The sequence below is a fragment of the Exophiala dermatitidis genome, assembly GCF_000230625.1.
Source record: "Exophiala dermatitidis NIH/UT8656 unplaced genomic scaffold supercont1.3, whole genome shotgun sequence".
In the NCBI taxonomy this organism is placed as follows: domain Eukaryota; kingdom Fungi; phylum Ascomycota; class Eurotiomycetes; order Chaetothyriales; family Herpotrichiellaceae; genus Exophiala; species Exophiala dermatitidis.
Window position 1 is genome coordinate 1,332,511 of NW_008751648.1, and position 24,756 is coordinate 1,357,266.

Below are 24,756 nucleotides of genomic sequence, written 5' to 3' on the forward strand. Positions count from 1 at the left end.
GGTACTGGAAGCCCTGAGGTGTGCAGTGTGGTGCCTGTAGATCCTTTGTTGACATTTAACTGGATTGGGAAATCTCCTTGATCGAGTGGATTGTCGGGGCAACACAAGGGCTTGTCACGTGTATGTATTGCCTCCTGAAGTACAATATAGGTACAACAATTATATACATACTACTGGCAGCGGGAAGACAATTGAGAGCGGAAAATAGGATGGGGAAATATCAGTGTAATTTGTTAATGTTACAGCACACTCATTTACTCGGTCGAGGACTCACAGTGTTTACGAAATTGTAGCGCCTGATGCTATTGTTGTCAATTGACAGGCTGCGCTGCGCAGCCTTATGCCGAATGCGACAGGACAAGCTGAGATCAGCAGGATCCCTTGGAGTCTGAACGAAAACGATTGCCAGTGCCCTGCTCGTTTATTTGACGATTATTACAAGTTGAGAGTATTGTTCCCATGTGCCAGTAAATAGGTAGTTATATGCCACTGCAATGGACGTCCATCCGCCTTCAGCTGGGTCTTGAAGTTCATTTGCTGTGTTGGTTCAGCGCAGTACAGTACCAAAAGAAAATCGCGAACTGGTATTTGCCTGCAAAGTCGTCTAGTATTGACCCTCCCTCATCTCCAAGCGGCTGTTCGTCTTCGTGATTGCGCACTGATCTCCTATCGCAATGTGCTGATTGAATGGCCATTTAAGCGCCCAAGTTCAGCCCACGAGATGATTTGATCAAGCCACGTTGCCTAGTAGCAAAGAATGCTGAGATGAACACCCATCTTCATCGTGGCCGGGACAATGAGGCTTTCGAGCTTGACTGATCGCCAAGTTGGAAGCTGGGACTGTGGGGATTTGTTCCATGCTCGGGGAACAACATGCAATGCAGATTAAACGAACAGAAACTCCGCGAGACTTGGTCGCTGACGCATCTTGTCCAGGGCCTGGTAGTGTGGCTCGAGCAAACCAGCTTTGCCATGGGTAGTGTGATCGTTGCAGCAGCTCATGTTGTGGCCTTTCCGAAGCACGTCATTTAGTATGTGCAACACAGTGCCATTATGAAAAGATGAGCATGGGCGCCGGGCATTCCAGAGCCTACCATCCAATGGCCACGGTGAAACCCCACCATGTGAAGATTTTATGGGTAGACCACCACCTTTTGATAGTGTACAGGCTACCTCTGCACGTGTCAGGCAGAAAGTGCTCGGTGCCAATCTGCAACCATATCCTCTTTTCTTCACATTTCAAAATCGGGTGGAAGAGACGGTGCCAATCTATACATTCTCATCACCCTTAGTCACAGTCACCATCTCATAACTCGGTCCGGCGTCTAGATTTCTTCCGCGGCCGGGACCACCGCGAACATGTTCGTCCGCAGGCCCTGCTGAGTTACTCGTCACGGCCTTCGACTCGGGGACCGTGCCAAACGAGATAGGCTGCATCTCGCGATATCGACATGCCCACACGCCCAGACTTATAGTGAGAGAGGCACTGGCTGCTTCCAATGCCCACCAAAGAAGATTCGTGGGTATAGACTTTGTGTAGAAAGAGGTAATGATGAAATGGATGAAATGGATCGTCAAAGCGAAGTCCGGGACGAGTTTGGAGCGCGACAGCAGCAGAAGAACTGGTATTACTCTGTACAAAACGCGAGTCAGCCGCGGACATAATAAGTGGAATTATTTTGGTCGCAAAAGAAAGGAGTCGGTTGCGTAGTGATACATACATTATGAAGCCATTGACAACCCAAAGAAACCCGATGGTCCAGCCGATCGTGTTGTCGCCTCTGACGCTCTTCCAGTCGAAAACCAAGGCCAACGAGAACTTTTGACCGAGAACAAGAGTCGTAAATAGAATTAATATGAATGCTGTCGCGTAGTAACACAGTTGAAGGAGGATGATCAGGCGGATGATTCTTAGGGGTGGCAGTTCAGTGAGAGCGCCTGCGCGAGGTGGCTTTCTTCGTCGCGGTGGCATCCGCTTATTGTTGTGTTCGTCCCGTAAAAATAGGTCGAATGCAGTGCGGTAACAGTGCCTGAGGGTTCAGCATTGCCGCTTGCTGTGGCTTTCAGTCAGAGCATATACCGACTTGAGTGAGGTGATTATTGAGAGGGATGGTCTATACAACCACAGAACCAAGAGACAAACATTATCGCATGTCACTGATGACAAGTCGTCGGTCCATGCTCGGTCACGTGAACTCTCGGCTTCTCCAACTTCAACTTGCAGTGGACGGCGACCTCAGCCTTACGTACCAGGCCGCAGTTCAACTCCAACTGCGCATTGCGTGGAAGAAAAGGTCTCACCAGATCTCATACCAACTCGCAAACTCCTAGTCTAATCTGCGCGCTGTTCTCGGTGTATATCAGTACCATCTCCGCCAGCTTCGTTCAGCCACCTACCTGATCTAAGCAACTTGAACTGCGTGTCGGACGTTTCCTCCTCCGCTTGTTCTACCAATACCAACTATGGCTTGGGGACTTCCGACCTGGCTAGGGGGCAGTTCTACACCAGCACAGCCCGAACCGGCGCGACCCAAATCCAAGGACGGCGGCTTCGTGGCGCCCGACCGCAACGCCCGAGAACTATGCTACGAATCCCGCGATGTCTTCTTCGACTGCCTGGATCGGAATAACATCCTGGATGCGATCAAAGAGGACGAAAAGGCCAGGAAGGTCTGCCCGCAAGAGGTGGCACAGTATGAGAAAGATTGTGCCAAAAGCTGGGTGAGTTATGACTGGCCACAGACGTTTGTCGTTATCCATACTTACGTCGTCTGGGTTTGTCTAGATCAAATATTTCAAGGAAAAGCGAGTAATGGAATACCAACGAGACCAGACGATAGCCCAGATTCAGAGAGACGACGCAAAGGCTGCGGCGAAGGCGAAAGAAGGTCGGGGGAAGAGTTCATGGCTGGGATGATTCAGAGACTAGGACACCGTTCTGTGGAGGGATAGGGCAATAGACGACATTCAGCCAGTGGCACCTATGACCAGAAACCTTGTATAACAGATATACCATGATGTGCAAGCCCATGTATTACAGTGACGAACCAGAGCGGGAGAAAACGTTGTTTGGAAAAGGGAAACCGACGCTTGGTTCTCTTGCTTGAAATACGGACCTCGTATAATGAATGAATATATTCTTCACTCATCCAACGACTCTTGACGGCAACATTTGCGCCGATCGGGAGGAAGGCTGCATCACAGACTTGTGGGGATGAGATATGATCACCGAAAGTCCTACCGCCCTAAAGGACCCAATACGCTCCCAACCATAACAGCAGCCTCCCGTTCCCAATTACCCACTGCCTCTCCAGCCTTTGCTGTCGCACTGGAATTTCCCAGAGCAATACCACGGGGCAACTTCGACCCATGTAGCACGCAGTCCCGTATTTCTGCTCGGATGACGTCGCGTTGACTTCGCAATGTGCGAGCAGCAACTCCTCCACGAATTAGGATCTCGGAAACCCGCGGTGATAGAGAAGAGGCCAAAGAACGCCAGAAATAGGATGGGAGCGAAGCAGTATCAAGGGCGTTGAGAAGGAGAGTAAGGAAATTATCCGACGACTGGGCTGAGGAGATGGGCACTTCATCTTCTTCGTCGCTGTCACTGTCGTCAAGCTCATCTTCTGGCGTGTTCTTGACGTTGTCACTGGTCTCGCGTGCCTGTAACAGGGGATGTTCAGGAGCGTGTATCCCACGCAACAGGACCTCCAGCGCCACCACATTCTGACAACGCGCGCTGGCTTCCAGCAAGGCTCTGTCCAGTGTCGGTAGCTGGCCCAGAGCACGTCCGATCGAGGCAGCGCTGGAGGTGATGGCCGTGTGTAGATAGGCTTGCAATGCACGAATCAGGTATTCCGGCTCGAAATCATTCTTGGCCATCTTTTCCCCACTGATCCGAGGTGCAGGTGAGAGCAGATAAAGAATATGCACCGCACTCGTAAACCGCGCACGGCTATCCTCTGTCTCGCGAAACGTCGGCGTCGTCGTGGTAGTAGAAGCCCCAGTCCCAGACGCCGTCGCCGCAGATGAGAGGGTGCTCATGGAAAACTCGCGGACGACCCGGCGGGCAAAATCAAGAATCCTGGCCTCTCCATCCTCGAATACCCGGCCACGCAAGGTTTTGACGAGATTGACCCGACAGATTTCGTCTCCCTCCTTTCCGCTGATGGCATCTCGAAATGCGAGGACGACGAGACTGGCTCGGACAAGAGCGTTATGGTCTTCCTTGCCGAGCCTGGGGGTACCGCCTCCCAGTCCGGCTTCTGCGAGGAGAATCTCGAGCTGTCTTGCTTGCCCAAGGATTCTCTGGACACTGCGTCCTATGCGGAGGACTTCCCAGCTCCGTTGAGCCGTGTCCTTTGCCTCTACCGCTCGTTGATGCCGCGCCAGCACCTCCTGCTCTAATCGTTCGTAGCTGGCAGTAAGGCGGGCTCGCTCCTCCTCGACTTTGGACAAGATCCGTTGCGCGGCTGCATTCTGAGTGGAGGTGTATGTTAATATGTCCAGTGCCGACCGGGAGGTCAACGTGTGGATGTGTGAGTCGATCTCTTGAAGGTCAAACAAGACACGTGACAATGGTGTTGTAAGGTCAATGGTGGGATCTGAGGGATTGTTACTGGCAAGGATAAGCTTGTTGGCATGGGCATATGGAGAGAAGTCGTCTGATGAGAGAAAGTCGATGTCGATATAGGAAGAGGTTCCCGCAGCAGGAGCTGACGTAGTCATGGCGCTCAATATGTACGACGAGCACTTCTTTAAACGGAGGGAGACTCTTGCGACGACGTAGAAAACGCGCTGCCTTGTCCTCGTAGGACGGGTTCACGCTCTTTTTCTCGCAGACAGCTAAGACACTCCTTGAAGCCAGATGCACAGAAATATAATGTGCATAGTAGGAAACACAAACGTGCCAATTGAGGGCGTTTATGGGTAGAGAGCATGAGAGGGTTCTACTGGTATTCAAGATTCGGTTGAGGGTGGTGGTGCATCTAGGCGCAGTCAAAGTTCGCAGTAGGGCCCCTCGGGCATCGGCAAGGCTGAGGGATTCTGGGTCACCGTGTCCCGCCGGCAAGGCTGTCAGATCGCTACGCCGAACTATCTTTCTACCTACTTCAAGTTAGTACGTCGTAGTTGGGTAAGGTCCCATCAGTACTATCTGGTGCCCAGCCTACCGGCTACGGTCAGCTGGGAGTGGCCATATGTATAATATGACCTGGAATCCACAGAAAGTCATATTTACAATACTGCTGTAGCATCCAACTCGGAATGCTCGGGTCTACAGTACAACTACATGACCTCTCACGGACCACCTCGCAGCTATGCAAGGTCGAAGCGCTATATCTATTTTGGGATAGAGGCTTCCTATACTCAGCAAGGATCGTTCAATTGCTTTTTAACGGAGTATGTCATTGAGAAGAAATGTCTAACGACTAGCATTGCGATACATTTGCGAAACACCCGAGAGCATTGCGTCGACCGTAGTGGCCGTATGTATACATAGTAGCGGTGGCTTTATGTCGATCCGAATCGAGCCGTTGATCATATATGCTTTTCGAATATGGTGTATAAGATCTCCTACAGATCGTCGACCGTGATTCCTGTGATAGGTGCCAGTTGCTAGACATGGAAGCTCGCTCGGCTAAGCAGACCACCAATCGACATGACATACACGTATACAGCTGAACACTGGTGTTGGCAAAAGACGGTTACCCGATACTTTTCCTATGGGGGGTTGGGAAGCGTCCGTGCGCATTACATGGAGGACACCAATGGTTAGCGAGGCACAGGAGGCGTTTCTTACCTAGAGGTACAACGTACAGTAAGGTAGGTAGTGTACCTGAGGCCAGCGGTGCGTGCGCCTGTGGCGGTGCCTGTGCCTGAACCGAGCAAACCATCATTGCGTCTTCTCCTGGTGCAGATCAGACCGAATTCCCCACCTTACACGGAAGTCTGACTGCACGTAATAATAATCAAGTCTTTCCGTTGATGGCTTCTAACGTTTCGGTTCGTTTGATAGGACTGCATGCGCGGACGGTCAGGTTCCCTTGCGTGCCCAGCGGTCTTTCGGCGAGTATGGACGGCTCGAGCGGAAGTCAGCTGCAGGACTAAAGCGGGTACTAGAGCCTGAGGCGAAACAGAGGAGACACTGGCAGGCTACAGGAAAAGAGACTTTTCCACATCCGACGTCTGTCGTTCGTGTTCGACGCCGTGATGTGGTGTAACGGAAACAATCATGTGCGGCCGAAAGGAAGCCTCAACATCATAGATGAGCTGGCAGAACAGGTGCCAGACGGACTGTATACTCTGTTCGTCGGTGCAAGGGCGCCGAAGGGTTGGGTGACTGGCGAGCGCAGCCGAGAGACATCGCGGGCACTGTAAGGGATAGTCCTGGTGTGCATCAAGACTAGATGAAGTGAAGTGTCAGAGTGGCAGCGCCTGATGTCACGCCCAGATCGAGCGAGGCGAGGAGGGCTTTGACGGGTTGGTCCAAGGCCGCGAAGGCCGGTTGATGGTGTGCAGAGGGTTGAAGATGAGGCTGCAGTTCGCTGGATCTTGCAGGGAGCCGTATGTTTCGAGTTTGGCTGCCGCTCTTGGTGCCTCTGGCGTCTCCATCGCCTGGTGCAAGCGCCGTTCAAGTTGTGCATCAGCGCTAACAGTCTGCGAGTTGCAGTCAGAAGTGCCTGTACCTGTGCCTGTGCCTGTGGACGCGGAATGGACGCGAATAAAAGGTACCTGTCTGTCCCTTGGCCAACACTTGAATAGCACGACCACTATTACTGCACCATTCGTTATCATTGCAATGCAGTGGGAGAGTCACCGGTGCCGAGCGTCTTTCACGACTGTTCCTTGGCCGAGTTTTCGATGAACTTGAAGCGCGCCGACCGCCGAGTCTGTGGTGACTGGTGCCTTTCCCGGTGCCTCGAAGATGCGGCAAGCCCCCTCAGCTTCGCACGTCCCAGGCCAGCGCCCAATCATGCCCCGGGCCCCAGTTATTTAGCCTCTTTTCCAGGCGTGGCATGAACTGTGTTTAGAGGCGACTGCCACTGCGACTGCGAGGGCTCTGCAGTTGTCCACTCGCTGCAGTGTCGCCTTTCAGGAGCAGTTCCAGTTCCCTACCGCTGCGCGCCGCCCCTCTCCAAGGTCAGTTTGGGGCTTCTTCCAGGTGTCGACAGGCGCGCAGGCAGGGACACGGACACGGACACGGACACGGCACTAGCACTGCAGTATTCGCATATTCGCACATGCACCTCGTCCTCGCTGCGGCTTAACACGCCTCTATACTCTCTCCTCCGTCCTCTTTGGGCTCATGAATTCATCATCATCATCATTTTCCCGCTCATCTCATTCATCGCCGTCTCTTTCTTTCTTGTCTATAGTTCGCCATTCTAATTGCTATACACCCCCTGATCTACACCTACTTCATTCCCCATCATCGCTTGCAGTGGTGCACACCCGGATCAACGCTGTCTCGAGTACCTCGCCAAACCCATCCGTTCACACACCGCTCAGCCCTTCACTTTTAGCCTGGCATCCTCGTCATCTGCCTCGCTCCTCGACTCCACACTGCCAGTGGCATCGAAGCGCCAGGGTCCGCCTTGCCACTTCCCGATACCTCCCATCCATCCACTGCATCAGCGCCGTCGAGTTTGTCAGAGATCATCGACTTCATCCAGGATCTGAACTCCCTTTGCAAATTCTGGCGGACTTCAAGTCGAAGGAGTCATCAGTACCTCAACAGCAGCGTTCCCTTTGTCGCCATTTCCCCCCTCGCATCTGGGGCGGCCTTGCCTGCCAACTACCTCGATCGCATGGATTGTTGGCGCGCGCAGCCTTCCAGTTCCTGACCCTCGTCTTCCGGACATCCTTGTCTTATCGCCGTATCCCTACCCCTCCGACGCCGTCCGTCGCCACCACCTTGACAACTCTGCCAGGTCTTTCCCGTCACGGTGTAGTAGTGAGAGGACGAGGTTCACATATTATCGTTGTATTGTTCAACAAACGCTCCGGATGCGCAGCAGCTGGGCGGCCGTGACTCCGCCGTCGCTCGGATCCTTGACTGTCGCCTAGCCTCACGCCAACCCCATGATGGCTGCGATATCGAGCCTCGTCTTGAACGAGAACGACAGTATTCCAGCAAAGGACCGAAGGGACGACTCAGACACTCCCACCACGCCTCGAGCAAGTCGCCATCAGCCTGCATTTGCGCACGAGTCGAATGTGGTCGGCGTAAAAGACCAACAACCGCCGCCATCCTCGCAGCCCGCGAGCCACCGCGCGGAGCAAGATGCCTCTGGCAAAAACCATAACCAGAATGCTGACGACGATGGTCGCGGTCGGCAAGACTCCGGCTCAATGGATATTGATGATGACGACGATGACAACGATCCACATGGCTCGGACAATGACGCCGAAGCGGGCGAGGCAGATTCTGCCTCCAAAAAGAAGAAGGGCCAAAGGTTCTTCTGCACGGGCTATCCTCCTTGCAATCTAAGCTTTACGAGAAGCGAGCATTTGGCCCGGCACATTCGAAAACACACCGGCGAAAGGCCGTTTCAATGTCATTGTAACCGCCGGTTTTCCCGCCTGGACAATCTGCGACAACATGCGCAGACTGTCCATGTGAACGAAGAAATACCTACCGATTCCCTGGCGGCTACCGGTACTCGATTTCAACGGCAGATCCGTACAGACCGCGTCAGACCGAGTGGTCGTCCCCGTACAGGTACCACCGGCAGTACTGGTGGGCACAGCCGGGGACACAGTCGGAATCTTTCGACGTCGAGTATCGGATCGACATCGTCCAACTACAGCGTGATGACAGAAGCAAAGAGACGGCCGCCGCCGCTTCTCATGGCTGGCGATAGTGTAATGAGACCCAGCCTCGGTATCGAGCCGCCACAGACGCCGCCCGCGCAATATCATGCATACAATCCAAATTCCCCGGGTGGTATGAGCACCCCTACGTCGGCCAACTTCTCGGCTACTCCAGGAAGTCCCGGGTTTATGTCGTCCTTGGGGTCACCAGTGTCAAACAGTTCTCGGTCAGGAGGCTTCTTCGGCTCCAGGCCAACTACTCGTCGGCTTTCAGTTCCCTCCGGCCCAAACCCTTATCAGAACCAATATCCTCCTGCGTATCCCATATACGTGAATCAGATGGGGCCTCCAAGCTCTCATGCTTCCTCAAACTCCAGTGTCTTTGCCAGTCCTACTTCAACCACATTCCCTCTCGTCCCTGGTCAACCAGTCCCTTCTGGAGACGATTGGCGCAGACGGACCTGGCATGCATCAACTCTCACTGCCAATTTCAACTATCAGCGCCCAGCAACTAGTGGACTAACCTACTCGCAAACTCCCGATGCACCTCAGCCCGCCCATGCACAATATGCCACCACTGCTGCTGGTCATGCCCCTCGACTTCCAGGCATAGAGAGCTTCGACCATGTCCAGCATCGGTCATATACACCTCCTCGACGCCAACCAAGTCCGATGCAGGGTACGGAACCCTCCGGGGACATGCAATTTTCTCCTCCGAGCCGGGACCTTCGTTTCCGCAGCGGGCATGCTTCGTGGGATGGGCCTGGTCCTAGCCAGTACTCGGACCCTCATCATCAACGTGACGCAAGCCACGCTGCGGCGTCCTGGAGCCAACAAGCGATCAATGAGATACATAATGCGGCGAATATAATACGCGAGCCATCAAGGGATGTGAACATGGGACCATCCCTTTCTATGGGTCCGCCTCAGCAGCATCAAATCCCTCGGGAGCTGGACGCACAGTCTTCTCATAGACAGCTGAAAAGACAGGGATGGTATAACGGACCGTTGCCGCCAGCGCGAACATCGCCAGAAGATTCAAGCAGTAGTGATGGAGTACCGACCCCTGGCATGACTGCGGTAGAAGTGCACCCTATGATCATGCATAGCAATGGTTACATGGAACCCCAGCATTCCGCAATACCTCACGATGGACATCAAAATGTAAGTTTGAAAATGGCCGAGAAGCTCTAGTAGGACTGAAACTGAACCCGCTGCAGGTTTGTTTGGCTCCTCCTCCCAATCTTGAGGCTGCCTATCGGCAGAATGCGACATCCTTCGGTAGCCGTACGGATGGCGGTGGAGGCGGGATGAATCGGCTCGAAGCCTTGGTAGCTGTGGCGACCAGCGAGGAGACCAGCGCCCGGTGAGCCGGCAGGGATAACCTGTCACCTTGATGATTGAACTCCTAACTGCAAGACGTGTCTGGATCCTTATGACGGCCGAGAGCAGAGGTACGCTTTTGGAATGCAGCCTCTCTGGCTGTGGATTCATCTTGACGACCTGCATTCAAAGATACCCACGTTTATTTTTGGTTTGGTCCTGTTGTTTGACGTCTTTACGCCCTTTGAATTGCCTGGATGCATGCATATGGCTCACGACTCCTGTGTTTTGATTTTGTGTTTTCACGCAAGCGGGCGTTTGGGATCGGGAACTGGATTGCTTGCTTGAGCGTACCATGGCACTGCTCACCCGCGTTTACGATTTCATGCGGTGCTGATTACAGCACACCCTCAGTTGGAAATGATGATGGGTCTTGATGTTGGCTCGCCTCTCATCCCAGCTATCTACATGATCAGTGGGGGTATTCTTCAATCTTTGTGACTTGGGGCAGTTTTGGCCCACTTGCCGATGGGGTTGTGGCTTTGATGATTGATGTTACACATATTCTGTCCATGATCTGCCAATAATGACAGTTTTTGCACTGCAATACCTTTATAGAAAATGATCTCCATACGAAATCAATAAGTCTTTGTCTCAACTAGATACTGACTACTAACAACGCGTTGTTCCTTGATGTAATGTAACTTTTTGCGGAACTGAGCAGCAGACAACAACGGACGGTGCTGAAGACGGAACACGACCATGATGACCGTATACTCAACCGTAGGTGTTTAGCAGCCGTCACCCACACATTACAGCTGTAGACTCCGAGCCACTCACCTTAGGTACCTCCTGTAGGTATCTAGTAGTGAGCGAGTCTCACCCAACACAGTCTTCTTTCTTTGTCAATGCTTCAAGGATGTCTGATCGACACAAGGAGTCATGTGCATGCTGTCCGTGTCCGCACAAAGATTCGAAGACTCAAGGTAGGTAGGTAGGTGCCTTGACCATTCGCATGGTATGATGAAGGCGAGAATCTCTCTCTGTTCGCTCACCCTTCGACCAAGGTGATATCGCCATGGCTGTCTCCCGCTCTGCTCTGCCTACTGTTGCAGGAGAACGGAGCACACGCGTTGCGTACACAGCGGACTTTGAAATGGCCCTGCTGCATCAAATCTCCGCCATGGCAACTGCGTGCTGTAGGTACCCGTCGATTTGGAACAAGGCTAATTCCATGCAGACGCCGGCAAGCTCGAGAAGGTGGACCACCTTGGCAATGGGTGGTGACAGATTCTGGAGAGAGCAAACATTCTTCTTTCCTGCTGCCGAGCCTGTGAAGGGCCGGAATGGTCTTTGCAGACGTGGTTGCCTCGAAATTGGCCGGGGATACAGTGCGATATGATATCAGGCCAATCTCCTGGGTTGCGCAGAGATGGGATCCTGCGAAAGGTGCATGTTTCGTCTTCCGACAGCCGTCGCCACGTGTGTTTCTTCCCTATCAAGTTCTTGCATGCCTCCATCTCATGGCTACAGTCGATGCGCCTGCCCATGGTATAGGTTTATAGGTCCCGATGTGCCGGCATCCGTTGGATCGATGCCTTCGGCCTGGTGTACAAGACTGGTTGGCAGGAAAGTGGCAGGATGAGGCACGAGGTGAAATGGGGGTAGACGCTGAGCGGGCCCGCTGCCTCAGACTGAAGCCGGGAGTGAGATATCATGCACATGGATCTGGTGACCGTGAATGCAGTGTCTGCTCATCCTGTTCAAGGAAGTAGTGTGCCTCAAGCTGTCCTATTGTTACCTGGTGAGATTCATAGGCGCAGCCGCACGCGGCTTGCGGCTTGTCCAGCACAGCCGTGATTCTGCTCCTTCCTTCCTAACTGGGCGTGCGGCTTGACTTTTCGTTGCCTATTTCTTTCACTGGCCTCTCACTCCCTCTCACTCTCTTCACCACTCATTCAAGTTCAAATTCAGCCCTTTGCGAGGCTCCTCAGGTTCGAGTTCGTGGTTCTCTTCAGATCGAGCGTTTCGGCAGGAGGCTCTCGACATTGCGTCTCCTGACTTGCTCCCCTCTCTACTTTTCTTCCTTCCGCAAGACCATCGGACTACGAGTTCAAAGCACTCGAAAGACTCAGGTCCTTCAAAAGAGTCAGTGGTGTTGTCACGATGAAGATCATGCGTCCAGCTCTCGTTTGGGGCGCGCTGTTGGGATCCTGCAAAGCAGCAATCCTGCCCGTCAGACAGGCTTCACCTACATCCCAGTAAGAGATAGACTCAGGCCTGACGCTCATCTCGGAGCGATACCGAGTCGTTTGTTCCTGAAGTTACTGACACTGCCCACAGGACCACTCCAGCATGCGTTCCTGTAACCGTCCACGAGACTGTCATCATCACGAAATTCGTCGCATATGCTCCTCCGACTGTCACCATTCTCGAGCAAGATCCATCATCAGTCGCAAAATCAATGGCCTCCATTGATACTGAGTACATCATCGAACAGAGCGAGTTGCTCCCGACCGGATACAAGCATCCGACCACCACCCCCACTTTCATTGAGACAGTCCGTGTCTCTGGCTTCGAGGCTACCGAGGTGTCCAACAATGGAGGTTCTGTTTTCTACATGTCCAAATCCGATTCTAAGCTTAGTTCCGGCCAGGATCCTGGGCGAACCATTTCTGTTGGAGTGCAAACGGTGACTGTCTGGCCCTCAAACTGGCCCTTGAAGAGTGCAACGACAGCTCAACGCGACATCCAGACCAACAGCACCCATGGTCCTTCGGCGTTCTCGAAGCCTTCCGGAGGCTGGAACAATACACTCGCCAACTCTTCACTCTGGGGCACTGGAACAGCTGGAACAGCCGGAACAGGCGGAAGTTATCTGCCAGGCACCAGAACTGCAGGATCCGGAAGTCGGCCGACTTATGGTGCTACGTCCACGGTCACATTGACAAATTCGTCGTACACCATTACCCAGAGCATCACCCTTAATGCTACCTCTGCGCCCAATCCATCCTATATCCTTCCTGGTTATGGATACGGGTCGCAGAGCTTCCCAAGCGTGGTCGATGCCAAGGAGAAGAGACAGACTTGCGTTTGGATTACTGCCACCATTGATGGCCAGCAGGTCGGTTGGTGCAATAACTGGGACGGCGTCTCGACCTTGACGTACACCTCATGGGAGACTACAAGTAAGTAAACCGGCATAGCACTCCTGCTTTTGTAACTAGTTCCTAACTGTGACAACAGCGACTCCAACCTACATCCCGGGTATCGGCACTATCGCTGTGGCAGACACCTCCTCAAGCAGTTCTGACCAGCCTATCCTCACCATAGAGACATCCACACCTGCGGCGACATCCTCATCCCCGTCAGCGAGTGCCACTGCTTGTGGGCAGGTTGGACCATTTGAGATTGGAGTAAAGTTCCTGAATGAGCATCCCTGACGAAGATTGACTGACCGGTGCACAGTTTGATGACCTCCCATCATTTTCACCCGCCGACAATAATACTGCTGACTTTCCCCCGGTCTTCAACCCTTACGAGCACTTCTTCTGGGGAGATGGATGGGCCTATGTACCTCCACCGAATGAACCTTACCCACCACAATCAGGCAATCGCCTCGCTCAATTTGTGCCCTCTCTTGCCAACAATGATACCGGTTCTCCAGATGCAGGCCTGATTCCTCCCAGTTCATTGGGCTGTGGTCCCCGCAACTATGACAATCAGTACTGGTTCAATGCACGCTCAGCCTATGTTGGTTGTGATAATGGTGCCACGAATGCCAGCGTTACATGTGACTTTGTTGCTACGGCATACAAGTGGGACAACAATTCGGCCAGTGAGGTTCTTGCTGCAACTCAGCACTTCAAGATTCCACCCTGTCCGGGATTCAAGAGCTGCCATTTGACCAAGATCAAGTTCAACTACTTGTTCTACAAGATGACCACATTGAGTTTTTACGCTAGCGTTCAAGGTCGAGTGGGTATCTTCTGGCTCGACAGCTTGGACCTGAACTGGTACAACAATACTTGTGCAGCAGGACTGACCCGCATATCGTCGAGAAAGATCCGACATTGACATACAGTATCTCGCCCGGCCACCAATCGACGGGGGTCCTTGTCGGATTCGGTGGTTCGCGGGCTGGTTCTGTTGTCCTTGAGCTGGGAGCTGGCCTGGAGTAGCTTGAGCTTGGAGTGAAGTTGATCACTGACATGTCCTCACAGTGCTAGGAGGAGAGCACTCTAATACACCAAAAGCAACATACTATTTTAGCAACAATTGGGCTTGATGGGGAGAATGAATAGCCAGAGAGACGACAGATCACTGGCCATGAGGCTACGCCGAGGTCAAGTAGATTAGCACCTGAATACAATGTGTTCAAAAAAAATCTGCCCGTCGTCTCGGGCTTTGGTAATTGTAGTTTTGTTTGACCATGGGAGTGCGATGGACATACTGTATAGATCCGGCTACATTAAACTGCAGTTGTGCCAGTGGGATAGTTGAACCCGCATGTTCTGTCAGGGAGCAGTGCTTCAGCCCTGGTCGAATTCAGTGCCCTTGAGCCACTGCTTTTCCGTTCAACTCATGGTGCAGCTGAAAGACAGAGAAAATACTTCATACCATATGGTGAGAACGATCACGTCGGGAGAATCAGAAAGAGTCGTCGAATCGGCAATTCAGAATGATGATGAGATCCCATTTCAATGCAGTGGGATCCAAATTGATATGCTGGTATCGAGCACGGCAATGGCAGCAAGAGTTTGGAATGGAATACAATCAAAGGTACTATAGGAGAGATAGGCATATCATATCATCGTTTCATCATTAAGGTATTCTGAATGGTTCACAAAATGAAACGAAACCGCAGGACGCCACAAAACAAAGGAAAAGCTCCATAGCTTAAGGTAGCTACCGGGTAAGTACTCAGGCTGGGGCACCACTGCAAGGATACCAGGACAGGGACGTACAGTACGTGCAAGCCAAATTCTTGAACAAGGTACATATGTAAACAGTTTGTCTTGTCCTTCTAGAACGCCGCGCGTAGAATACCCGGCCAAGCCACCCTCCCCCCCAAAAAACTGGCGACAACAAAAAGAAAGGGGGGAAAGAAACAAACCACGAGGCCAAATCCGTTCAACCAAAGCCAGGGAAACCAGCAAAGGGGTTCCCAGCACCGCCAGCACCACGACCACCGCCTTGGCCGCCCGGGAAATGGAACTTGAATTGTTGACCACCACCACCGCCGCCGCCTCCTTGCTGGAAGAAGAAATGCTGACCGCCGCCACCGGCACCAGGGCCGAAAGGCGAGCCTCCTTGCTGATAAAAGCCACCACCACCACCGCCAGGACCGCCTTGTTGGCCTGCAAGAGGATCGTTGGGATCATCGCCACGGTCAAAGCGGGCTTTTAGTTCCGGGTCGCTGAGGACCTCGTAGGCTTCATTGATGGCGGCCATTTTCTTCTCGGCTTCTTCCTTGGGGATGCCCTTTGCCGCGGCTTTATCCGGGTGGAAGTTCTTGGTGGCGGTGCGATAGGCTTTCTTGATGGTGCGCTCGTCGGCGTCGCGCGACACGCCCAGGACTTTGTAGTAGTCTTTTGTTTTGCTGCGTTTCAAGGCGACTTGGGCCTCGTGCAACTTTTGGTTGATGAGGCTTTGGGCCTGCGAGTCGTGGCTGTGTTTATCGCGTGCGGTTTGGAGAGTGGAGATGGCTGCGTCTGGGAGTTCGTCGTCCAGATGTTTCTGGGCTTGATATAACAAGCCCGGTAGGGATGATGGGTTGGCTTTTAGGGCGGCCGGACAGAAATTGGAGGCTTTGTTCATGTTGTTCATGCTCATGTATGCCTGGCATGTTTTCTCGAGTAGGTCGTTATATAGTCCCGACGGCGCCTGGGGGTGGATGATCCCGCTGGCGCGGTGGGCAGCAATGTTGGCCTCGACTTCCGCGAGCAGGCCCTGGTTGTCTTCGGCCGTGGTTTTGGTTGTTGTTGATACTCGTCCAGTCAAGATCTTGCTCGCCGAGTTGAATTGTTTCTTGTCCATTAGCGCGTCAACTTTGTCGATTTGTTTGGCCACGGCTTTTTCCTCCCGAAACAGCGTCTTGCAGGGCTTCGAGTCCGGGTCCGAGTGCAGACATTTCTTGACCTGCGCCAGCCCGCGCTCCGTGTCGCCCAGGCTGTAGAACTGCATGGCCGAGATCTGGAGATGTGGCTCGACCAGGCCCGGCTGGATCTGCAGTACGTGCGCTAGATCGTTGAGTCCCTCGCGTATCTCGCCTCGCTCGAACCGACATCGTGCACGTAACTGCCGCAGCGACGCTGCCGTGCTGGCCGTCATGATGGCAATTCCGGCCTGGTGGATACATTTCTCCCAGTCGCCCTTCTTTTCCGCCTCCTGCGCAAGAAGCGCTGCGCCCTCGGCCTCCTCGAGATCGGCCAGTTCGGCTGTTGCTCGTGCACCCAATGCCACATAGTCCTGTCTCGCGCCGGCCCAGTCTCCGTTTCTTGCCCGGATCTTCGCTCTTTGTAGCAATGCGCCTTCAAACCCAGGTCGCAGTTTCAACACTCGGTCAAAGTCCTCGCTCGCTTGTGGGCTCTTGCCTAATGACAAGTAGGTGGCTCCTCGTTGGAATAGCGACAGGTAGTCTGTTGGGTCTTTGGACACCGCCGCGTCAAAGTATGCTAGCGCTTCGCTGTTGGCTCCGCGAGCCCGCGCCGCTTTGCCGGAGGCGAGTAATGAAGATACAGATGCATCGGCGGGGATGTTGACGGCCTCGGCCGTGCAAAGGGTTGCGAAACTGAGTCCTAGCGCGAAGGCCAGGAGACTCAGCCGTCGGAGTCGGAACTTCATCTTTGCATGCTGAGTGTGAGTTGGTCGTGCCCTTTTAGCGCTTGGTCACGGTACTCGGATCGGATGAAGTCGACGAACGAGAGAAGCGATGGAGATGGTACAGTAGGTATTAATCTATTGCAAGCAGAGGAGTCGCAGTCGCTGTGTCGATCAAGGTGAAAGTAAACGAGTGGATTAAACTGGCTAACGTAGAATTAAGGTGTCTATAGACGTGGTGCCTTTTAGAAAATATAAGGGGTGGCAGTGATGGGTCGTGGAATGCCGTAGGTCGTGGTGTCTGCGGGTGTCTTCAGACGTCCTTTGTTGCCACTTTATCACTTACTGCCACTGGCACTGTTTGGTATACGCCGCGGGTCCCATTTCAAGTCGCGGACCATGTTACATAATCACGTGGTTACTGCCCCAATACTAGCAACGCTGCTTTGCCCTCGTAGTCCTGGTGATGATGGTACGCTCAATCAGGACTTAGACTTGATGTTGCATTACTTGACGAAAATACAGGTCTAGGGCTAGTCGTGCAACCTGGGATCTTATAAACTTGATACCAACGACGCAAAAGAGGAAGACATCCCAAATTATCACGTGATAACTCCCTCCCATTCTGCAAGGCTAAAGCGGCGTCAGTCAACCACAGTGCCCTCCCCTCGCCAACATCCAACTTACGACGATCGAAGTCCAACATTGGAACTGTGAAGTTGTGTATAGTGGTACTTTTAGTACCTTACCTGCTCTGTGGTTACCAACAGCTCGATAGAGAGGCGAAACACTAGCTAGAAGACCACATTAATAACAAATAATACCTTCGGCTCGGGACCCGCCAAACAGAACATCAACGCGCTTGTCACCTACCCACTAGGTATTTACATACGCGCTCACAGCACAAACCAAGTACTGACCGACTCGTTACCGCGGCTTATTCTTGCCCTGGCGCAATGTGTCCTTCGCGGAGATAATGTCATCTCATCAAAGTCCGTAGGACGACGTGTTTCATGTTTCGATCATGCCATCCGCCATTGACAACATGTCTGTGCTGCAAGAAGGGTCTCCCCATCATCATCGGTCGAGAAGGGCGTCCTTGAAGGTCTTGAACCGGAACATTGGCCAGGTGGTGCTGGGAAATCTGCTATTCGACACTTGGTATTACTCGCCTTACCCGGACAGTATCATTCTTGGACCCGAGCATCAACACCACGCGGCAGGGAAGCAACAACAACATGTCTTTGGCGGTTCTTCCACGGCAGCCGAACTGCGGAATGGAGCAGCAGCTCGCGGTGGCCTGGCTAGTATGCTGGCGACAATTAGCAGCGAACCGCTATGTCGTCGACTTTACGTCTGTCCCCGTTGTTTCCGGTACACGCCCGTGGAAAACGACTACGTTCTTCATCTCCAGCACCACCAAGAACGCCGCGATCAGGGCCTCGAGACCCAACCGGTCCCTGAATCCGCCTACAAAGTATACGACTGGCAGGGTTATGCGGTGTGGGAAATCGACGGGGAAAAAGAAAAGCTCTACTGCCAAAACCTGTCGTTGTTTGGTAAGCTGTTTCTGGAGCAAAAGAGTGTCTTCTTCGACACGGCGGGTTTCAAGTACTATGTCCTGACCCACACGCCGAGCCGGGCCTCAACTGCACCTACGACCAAAGGCCGGGGGAGGAAACGGAGTTCATCAGTATTCGAGGACGACGTCTTGGACGAGTCCCATGTGCTTGGCTTCTTTTCCAAAGAAGATCTGTCCTGGGATTGCAACAATTTGGCCTGCATCCTCATCTTTCCTCCCTTTCAGCATCGGCAGCTTGGTCAGTTGCTCATGGCAGTCTCGTACAAGTTAAGTGGTTGGGAGTGGGAAGGAGGCGTCATTGGAGGCCCCGAGAAGCCTCTCAGCGCCATGGGTCGAAGGAGCTACCTGAGGTTCTGGTCTGAACGTATCGCCCGATTTATGATGGGCCAAACCGCAGATGCCGATGCGAAGCGGGTATTCCACTCAGCCAAGAAGACGACGACCGCCCACCCAAGGAAGGAGGAGATGACCGTCAAGGACATTGGAAATCGGACGGGTATGCTCGGTGAGGATGTTGTGGCTGCCCTGACCGAAATGGGAATTTGCCAGGTCATGCTACCTCGAAGGAAGAAGACAGTGGCCGGGGAACTGAACGGAGTTGCAAGCCATGGCCACTCAGAATCGGAAGAGTTGGCCACAATGATCATCCACAGATCCAAAATAGTGGCATGGGCGGAGGAACACGGCGTGGACTTGGCCAGTCCAGTACCGGAAGAAGGATTTCGAGGCGAGTGGGCTCTGAGCGACTTGGATCGTTCAGGCAACAGCAGCGAGAGCACCGGCAATGAGGACGACAACAGTGACGCCACCTAACTTGCCTTGCAAGGTGTCGCAAGAGTCAACGTCAATTATACAACATTGTACAAGACTGGCAGAGCTTTTTAGCATACGCGAGGCCGGGGAAGACTGCATGTCATGTCAGCAGTGTAGACCCTATCCTGTGTGTTTCAACCCTGTGAAGGTTGGTCGACTTCGTCACCGTTGCAGGGACAAACAAACCTGGTGTTGCCCTCTTGACAACCAGGAATTGCTGGAAAATTGAGCTGCTGAAAAGGGCTTGGTCTGGATTAAGCGAAGGTCGACGCATGACGATCCTGTCCCAGGAGTCAATCACCAGTTTGAGTACTTCTACATCATAGTTTGGCGGGACTCTTTCCGTATCGTTCGCTTAATCAAGGGATACCTCTAGCGGAGGAACCTGCCCACCGGTTCGATAGTAGCAATGCTCAGCGCACCGGTGATTATTTGGAAGCCCGATACTTGGAAAGTGTCAAGGGGCCCCGCTGGTCAGCGATGATCGTTGTCCGGGGGTTTGGTTTGGTGCTTTCCATTTCAGGACTTTATAAGCCCTTCCAGTCTTAGCAAGCGCGGAGACATCGATGCTAGCCACCAACTGAGCTACGAAACAAGGCGAGACAGCGCGGAAACTTGGCGAAGCCAACAGTGGGAGAGTAGATGCCGTTCAGCTTCGAACTTGGTGAATCGAGTATCAGAACCGCGATCTGCGCAGTTCCTCATTCAGCATGGCAGCTCATCGTCTGCCCATTCTGTGGTCAGCACTCGGACGTTAGGCCGGACCACTCATAGCGGTTTTGATGTTGCCCAATGTCCAGAGGGGGCCTTGGGATGCCGATTGTAGGCCGCCCCGGGGGTCGTCCGGATGCTGGTGAAGCTGTGAGGCGTAAGGACATGATTTGTCCACAATCAGTTCCCCTGCAATTTCCCCTCCGGTGGCACGCTGGGCAGGTCTAGGATCCAGGTCCACGGTTTCGCAAGGGGCGGATCCATGTTGGGTATCCCTCGGCGCAGGAACGACTTTAGCCCCCTGCAAGTGTGGTCCATCCCTTTTTGTAAGACGTCTGCAGAGTTTTCGTCCCAGACCTCACGCGAGACCGCGTTCTGACTACCTCATGAATTACCGCCCTGGGGCATTGTGTGACCAGCACTGGAAAAGTAATCACCAGTCCGTAAACACATGCGGTGGCTTCTCAGGGGAACGGCACAACAAACGTCAACATCGCATCTCGACGCGTTTTCGTAGCGTGTTGTGATCCAAGTAGACTGGCTGGCTACTGACAAGATGGAAGCTTGAGGCCAAAAAGCGCCCCGCCAGCGGGAAGTATAGTGGAACAGCGACGATCATTCCTTCGAGCTGTGCTGGAATTGAACGACTCGACCTTGGTCACCTAGTAGGTGTATGGGGCCTGTATAAGTGCGCACTATCATTGCTCATTAATCTTTGGCGAGGAATAGGCCAGGTATGATTATGACGGCGTTGAAGTGACGGACGTTTCTGATGATGCTTCACATGTCGACTCGGCTCAGGTACCGTGACAGACAGCGCCTCTGTGGGTAGACTCGAACGGATACCCAACACCCGGACAATTTTTGACACCGGTGCAGAGCTAGATAGAGGCTATTCGGGCGTTCGGTTGGGCTGAAAAGGCTACCCCTGGCTGTGGTAATTGTGGGTAAGACGAATGAGCTCTAAGGCAAGCTCTTTAGGCCTGGATAGACACCAAGAGGCACCAAGAGCTTGTAGGGGCCGTAGGAGCCGTAGGAGGATCTGTAGCGTGCCGAAACTGCGGACCCCAGCCCAGGGGCGCGGCGGATTTGTGGAGTGGCTACGCCTTCGGTTCAGGGCTGGGACGGGTTGAGGCCAGGGACCCATGCTAGGTCGGCTCTGGACGCTGATGGCCGGGGATACTAGTCGTAGTGGTAATTGGCGTGCCGTGATGCTCGGCTCATCTCCGTGCAGAAGCTGGCGAGCTGTTGCAGGTGTAGTGGGACAAAGCAACGACGAGCTGGTCGTCACAACGCCGGCAAAGGGAATGAAATGGCTGGACGCAAAGGGGCGTACGAGGAGGTACAAACATGGGCACGGAAGTAGTGAGGAGTAACATGGGGGGTTACGAGATACTGAAAGGTTGATACGAGAGGCAACGGGAAGAAAAGGTGGGCTGAAGGAACGTCGCGGGCGCAGTGGTGGAGGGGACAGGTAGAGAGTCTGAAGATTTGGATTGTACACAAGACGCCGTAGATTGTACAGGTTGTAACTCAGCATCAGTCTGTACCAGACCATACACACCAACGTTGGCCCGTTGAGTCAATGTCCATCATCAGCAACGCATCTGCGCGCTATTCCACGCGCAACGGTTCTGGTTTCGTGGCACCTCGATATCATCACAAAGAAATCGAACCCTGACTCGACGCGATACTGGAGTTGTGCCCTGTTCCACACTTTCCACGCCCCCCTGTCCGCTGCGATCATCACGGTACCTACCATTCAAGTTTGCATAGTATCCAGACTTGAAGTAAACGGATACCACCAACACCTTTTCTTCCTGCTGTCTCTTCGACTACTACTACCGTCCGTCTTCCCCATCTTCTTCTCCACCGCACTGTGTCCCAGCATCCCGGTGACTAGCCTCGACGTGGTGTCTCCTGGAAGCTCTTTTACAATCCATCGTCCTTCACTTCTCGCACTGCCGCAACCTCAACATCGCACAGACCGTTCCTCCTCGACCCAACCAGCACTGCTCCTTCGAGTCCGTCCTCCCCTGCTTCTCGATCGACCGATCGTCACCAGAGAAAAACTGATCAGCGATCGAAAGCAGCTATCATCTTGTGTGAATACAGGCTCAGCTGTACTCGACATTGGTTGAACTATTGACGGCAGCCGTCAAATTTCAATCGTGGCATGGTCCCACACCCCGACTTAACACAAGACTACCGTTCCGGTCCGAACTTCGGTAAACAATAATACTGTGATCTTGTGGTCTACGCACGGTTCACAACCTGTTTACCACTTCCTCGACGCTCGAACCTCATAGGTTTCACCATCTCGCGCGTTGTTGACAAATTCCGTGGGTGGTAAACAAGAGTGTGCTGATCAGGTGCTACCGATGCGGGTTACTCGAAGACAAAGATAGAATTTCCCAAGTTCTGGTACTCCATACAGACATCGACCTCTGTCGCGCGGTCGTAAGCGGTCTTGCAGAAAATCTGGTACTTGAAACGCTGCGCTTCCTCCCCAGCGGCTGGATTCCAACGACCTTCGTCCTTTGGACTGGAAGCTCCACCTTCCCGAGACCACGATCACGAGCCATGGAGAATACGTCGGCATTGGACGGCGACTCCGGCTCGCAGGGAACCGCCTATCCCTGGGTGCTGGAACATTTACTGGCATATCCAGGGACTTATGAGATCCCGTTACGCACCATGTACACACTAAACGCAACAACCCAGAACCAACAACAGTCTCCCAAATTACCACCGTCCACTGGTATCCCCGGAAATGCGTTCCCCCGACCAAACCAAGATGCGGTCGACGAACAACAAACCATGAGCACTGCGACAGCAGCTGCGCAATTACGAGCAAATCTGATGGCACACATCTCACAACTGCCGTCACAGCCCACTTCGTTGCCTCCAAGCTTCATCACCAGCTTCGTCCGTCGTTGTTTTCCCGCCGAACTCGACCAAGTCGACTTTCCCCAAGCTTTGACCGCCATGGATTATCTGAAAGATCTGGAAGTCCGACGCAGACGTGAGGTTGTTGCAGCTTTTGAGAAACTTGGTATTGACAGAGAGGACATTGGCTATCGCGACAAACTAGCACGCAAGTACCCGGGAGTATTGCAGTGGGTTACAGACATCGAAGAGAAGGAGCGCAGGGTCCAACAACTGTACACACATGTATACCTCGGTCTGCGTAGATGGACGCTGATCAATGAACTCTCCCTGACGCCATTCAACAAAGCCAATTGCATTGCAATGCTCAACACCCTCTATCCACCTATCAACATCCACTCGAAGCAGCAGTTTGTGCAGCCAACGGCTGACCTCACACCCCGAATTCTTTCTAAGCAACGTGAAGGCTTCTTTCTCTACATCAAAGCCGTCGAACACAAGGGCCCCGGAGCTCTGTCGACGTTAATTGCCGGCGGCAGGAAAGAAGGAGATCCGACCGGCTGGAAGAGTCTTCGGGACACGCTGGACAATTACCTTTGCATGGCCAACAGTATCATCGAAGAGTGCTATGAGATTACTGGTCGTGGTCCATCTCCGACTGCGGCCTCTTTTAGTTCTATTGAAACCGAAGAAGATGGCCGGCGAAAGGTGGACTCGGCGATTTCTTTCGGATCTACAGCTTCTTCCAAGCGCAACTCGAGTCAAAGCCACGCCACACGGCCCAGTACCAGCAGCAGCTTCAGCACTACCACCAGCAGCTTCAATCACAACCGTCAAGTGTCAAGAGAGAAACAGTTGCCAGAGAAGCCACTTCCTATTCCCAGGGATGATGAGGACGATGTTACGGTCACCCAGAAGTCATCTGGGTCAACATTGGAGCGTATCGCGCGAGAACTTCGAAAGATCAAAAGCCGCAACAACGTCAAGGATGACCCACGTCCTCGGACCGTCTCGAGCCAGTCTGCCGATGCCACGATGGTGGACGGTTCAGGGCAGCCTGTCTCAGGTCCCGCGAAAGATCGTAGTCTCAAGCTCAAGCGGAGTCTACGGAAGATGAGGTCGAATACCGGTCTTCTGGATGGAAGCAGCTTCCGGCCGTCGAGTCGTGGTGACGAACCGACCACTCCCACCCTGCCTACGTTTGATGCAGAGGAGATGAAGAGAAAGAGAGCCGAATGGGAGTCTCAGCAGCATTCATAGGGGAAAGGCAGCGCTGAGGCGGAGATGAGTATTTGAGGAAGGTAGACTCTCGCCGAGTTTTGTTTCATCCTAACGGATAATGTGTTACGGACTGGATTGGGTTGGGTTGGGTTTGAAATGAGAGGCGTTCCATGGATCGCGGCTACTGCTACCGCATGAAGACTTGAGGACTGGGAGCAAACGGTTTAATGACAAAGTATGAGCATGACAGGACTCGGAGCACAGGATGTGATTGGGTCCAAGTTTTTCCGGGCGCTGGCAAACAATGCGACTTGTAGAACATTGGCATCAGACAAGTAAGGCTCTCGCGAGCGAAAATACCTATGACGATTACCAGAAAGGACCAAGGATTGCTTTCAATGTGTAGAGCGCTCCGTAAATGCACGTAAACAATGCCAACTTCGGTGTGTAATCGGATGAAGTGATTGCTACGGCGATAGACTGCGACGAGGACAGGACGACAACTAGAACCGTGAACATTGGTACAGAGTTCCACTGTACTGTGCTGGCTGTGGAGGCTGCTTTGGGATTACTACCTAGTA

General features: G+C 53.2%; 9 protein-coding genes across 9 annotated transcripts; 5 read left to right on the forward strand and 4 right to left on the reverse strand.

The window, feature by feature from the left end:
* Positions 1-210: 210 nt before the first annotated feature.
* Positions 211-2,128, reverse strand: HMPREF1120_03480 (uncharacterized protein). The gene is made up of 2 exons (XM_009157552.1): positions 1,722-2,128; positions 211-1,633 (listed from the first exon to the last, which is right to left on the reverse strand). The coding sequence occupies exons 1-2, from the start codon at positions 1,970-1,972 to the stop codon at positions 1,270-1,272; spliced, it is 615 nt and encodes a 204-aa protein (XP_009155800.1). The 5' UTR covers positions 1,973-2,128; the 3' UTR covers positions 211-1,269.
* Positions 2,129-2,254: 126 nt separating this feature from the next.
* HMPREF1120_03481 (uncharacterized protein) lies at positions 2,255-3,312 on the forward strand. Its single transcript, XM_009157553.1, has 2 exons — positions 2,255-2,721; positions 2,786-3,312. The coding sequence occupies exons 1-2, from the start codon at positions 2,464-2,466 to the stop codon at positions 2,915-2,917; spliced, it is 390 nt and encodes a 129-aa protein (XP_009155801.1). The 5' UTR covers positions 2,255-2,463; the 3' UTR covers positions 2,918-3,312.
* HMPREF1120_03482 (uncharacterized protein) lies at positions 2,836-5,086 on the reverse strand. The gene has a single exon (XM_009157554.1). It carries the CDS (start codon positions 4,726-4,728, stop codon positions 3,238-3,240), a length of 1,491 nt encoding a protein of 496 aa, XP_009155802.1. The 5' UTR covers positions 4,729-5,086; the 3' UTR covers positions 2,836-3,237.
* Positions 5,087-5,508: 422 nt separating this feature from the next.
* On the reverse strand, positions 5,509-6,877 carry HMPREF1120_03483 (uncharacterized protein). Its single transcript, XM_009157555.1, has 2 exons — positions 6,733-6,877; positions 5,509-6,657 (listed from the first exon to the last, which is right to left on the reverse strand). The coding sequence occupies exon 2, from the start codon at positions 6,642-6,644 to the stop codon at positions 6,231-6,233; it is 414 nt and encodes a 137-aa protein (XP_009155803.1). The 5' UTR covers positions 6,645-6,657; positions 6,733-6,877; the 3' UTR covers positions 5,509-6,230.
* Positions 5,999-10,817, forward strand: HMPREF1120_03484 (Cys2His2 zinc finger developmental/cell cycle regulator). Its single transcript, XM_009157556.1, has 2 exons — positions 5,999-9,978; positions 10,035-10,817. The coding sequence occupies exons 1-2, from the start codon at positions 8,083-8,085 to the stop codon at positions 10,182-10,184; spliced, it is 2,046 nt and encodes a 681-aa protein (XP_009155804.1). The 5' UTR covers positions 5,999-8,082; the 3' UTR covers positions 10,185-10,817.
* A 563-nt stretch (positions 10,818-11,380) lies between these two features.
* Positions 11,381-14,500, forward strand: HMPREF1120_03485 (uncharacterized protein). Its single transcript, XM_009157557.1, has 4 exons — positions 11,381-12,398; positions 12,481-13,325; positions 13,384-13,553; positions 13,606-14,500. The coding sequence occupies exons 1-4, from the start codon at positions 12,304-12,306 to the stop codon at positions 14,212-14,214; spliced, it is 1,719 nt and encodes a 572-aa protein (XP_009155805.1). The 5' UTR covers positions 11,381-12,303; the 3' UTR covers positions 14,215-14,500.
* A 331-nt stretch (positions 14,501-14,831) lies between these two features.
* HMPREF1120_03486 (DnaJ protein, subfamily C, member 3) lies at positions 14,832-17,269 on the reverse strand. Its single transcript, XM_009157558.1, has one exon. It carries the CDS (start codon positions 16,981-16,983, stop codon positions 15,271-15,273), a length of 1,713 nt encoding a protein of 570 aa, XP_009155806.1. The 5' UTR covers positions 16,984-17,269; the 3' UTR covers positions 14,832-15,270.
* Positions 17,270-17,275: 6 nt separating this feature from the next.
* HMPREF1120_03487 (histone acetyltransferase) lies at positions 17,276-20,467 on the forward strand. The gene has a single exon (XM_009157559.1). The coding sequence runs from the start codon at positions 17,984-17,986 to the stop codon at positions 19,352-19,354; it is 1,371 nt and encodes a 456-aa protein (XP_009155807.1). The 5' UTR covers positions 17,276-17,983; the 3' UTR covers positions 19,355-20,467.
* Positions 20,468-21,303: 836 nt separating this feature from the next.
* Positions 21,304-24,557, forward strand: HMPREF1120_03488 (uncharacterized protein). The gene has a single exon (XM_009157560.1). The coding sequence runs from the start codon at positions 22,649-22,651 to the stop codon at positions 24,212-24,214; it is 1,566 nt and encodes a 521-aa protein (XP_009155808.1). The 5' UTR covers positions 21,304-22,648; the 3' UTR covers positions 24,215-24,557.
* Positions 24,558-24,756: the final 199 nt, after the last annotated feature.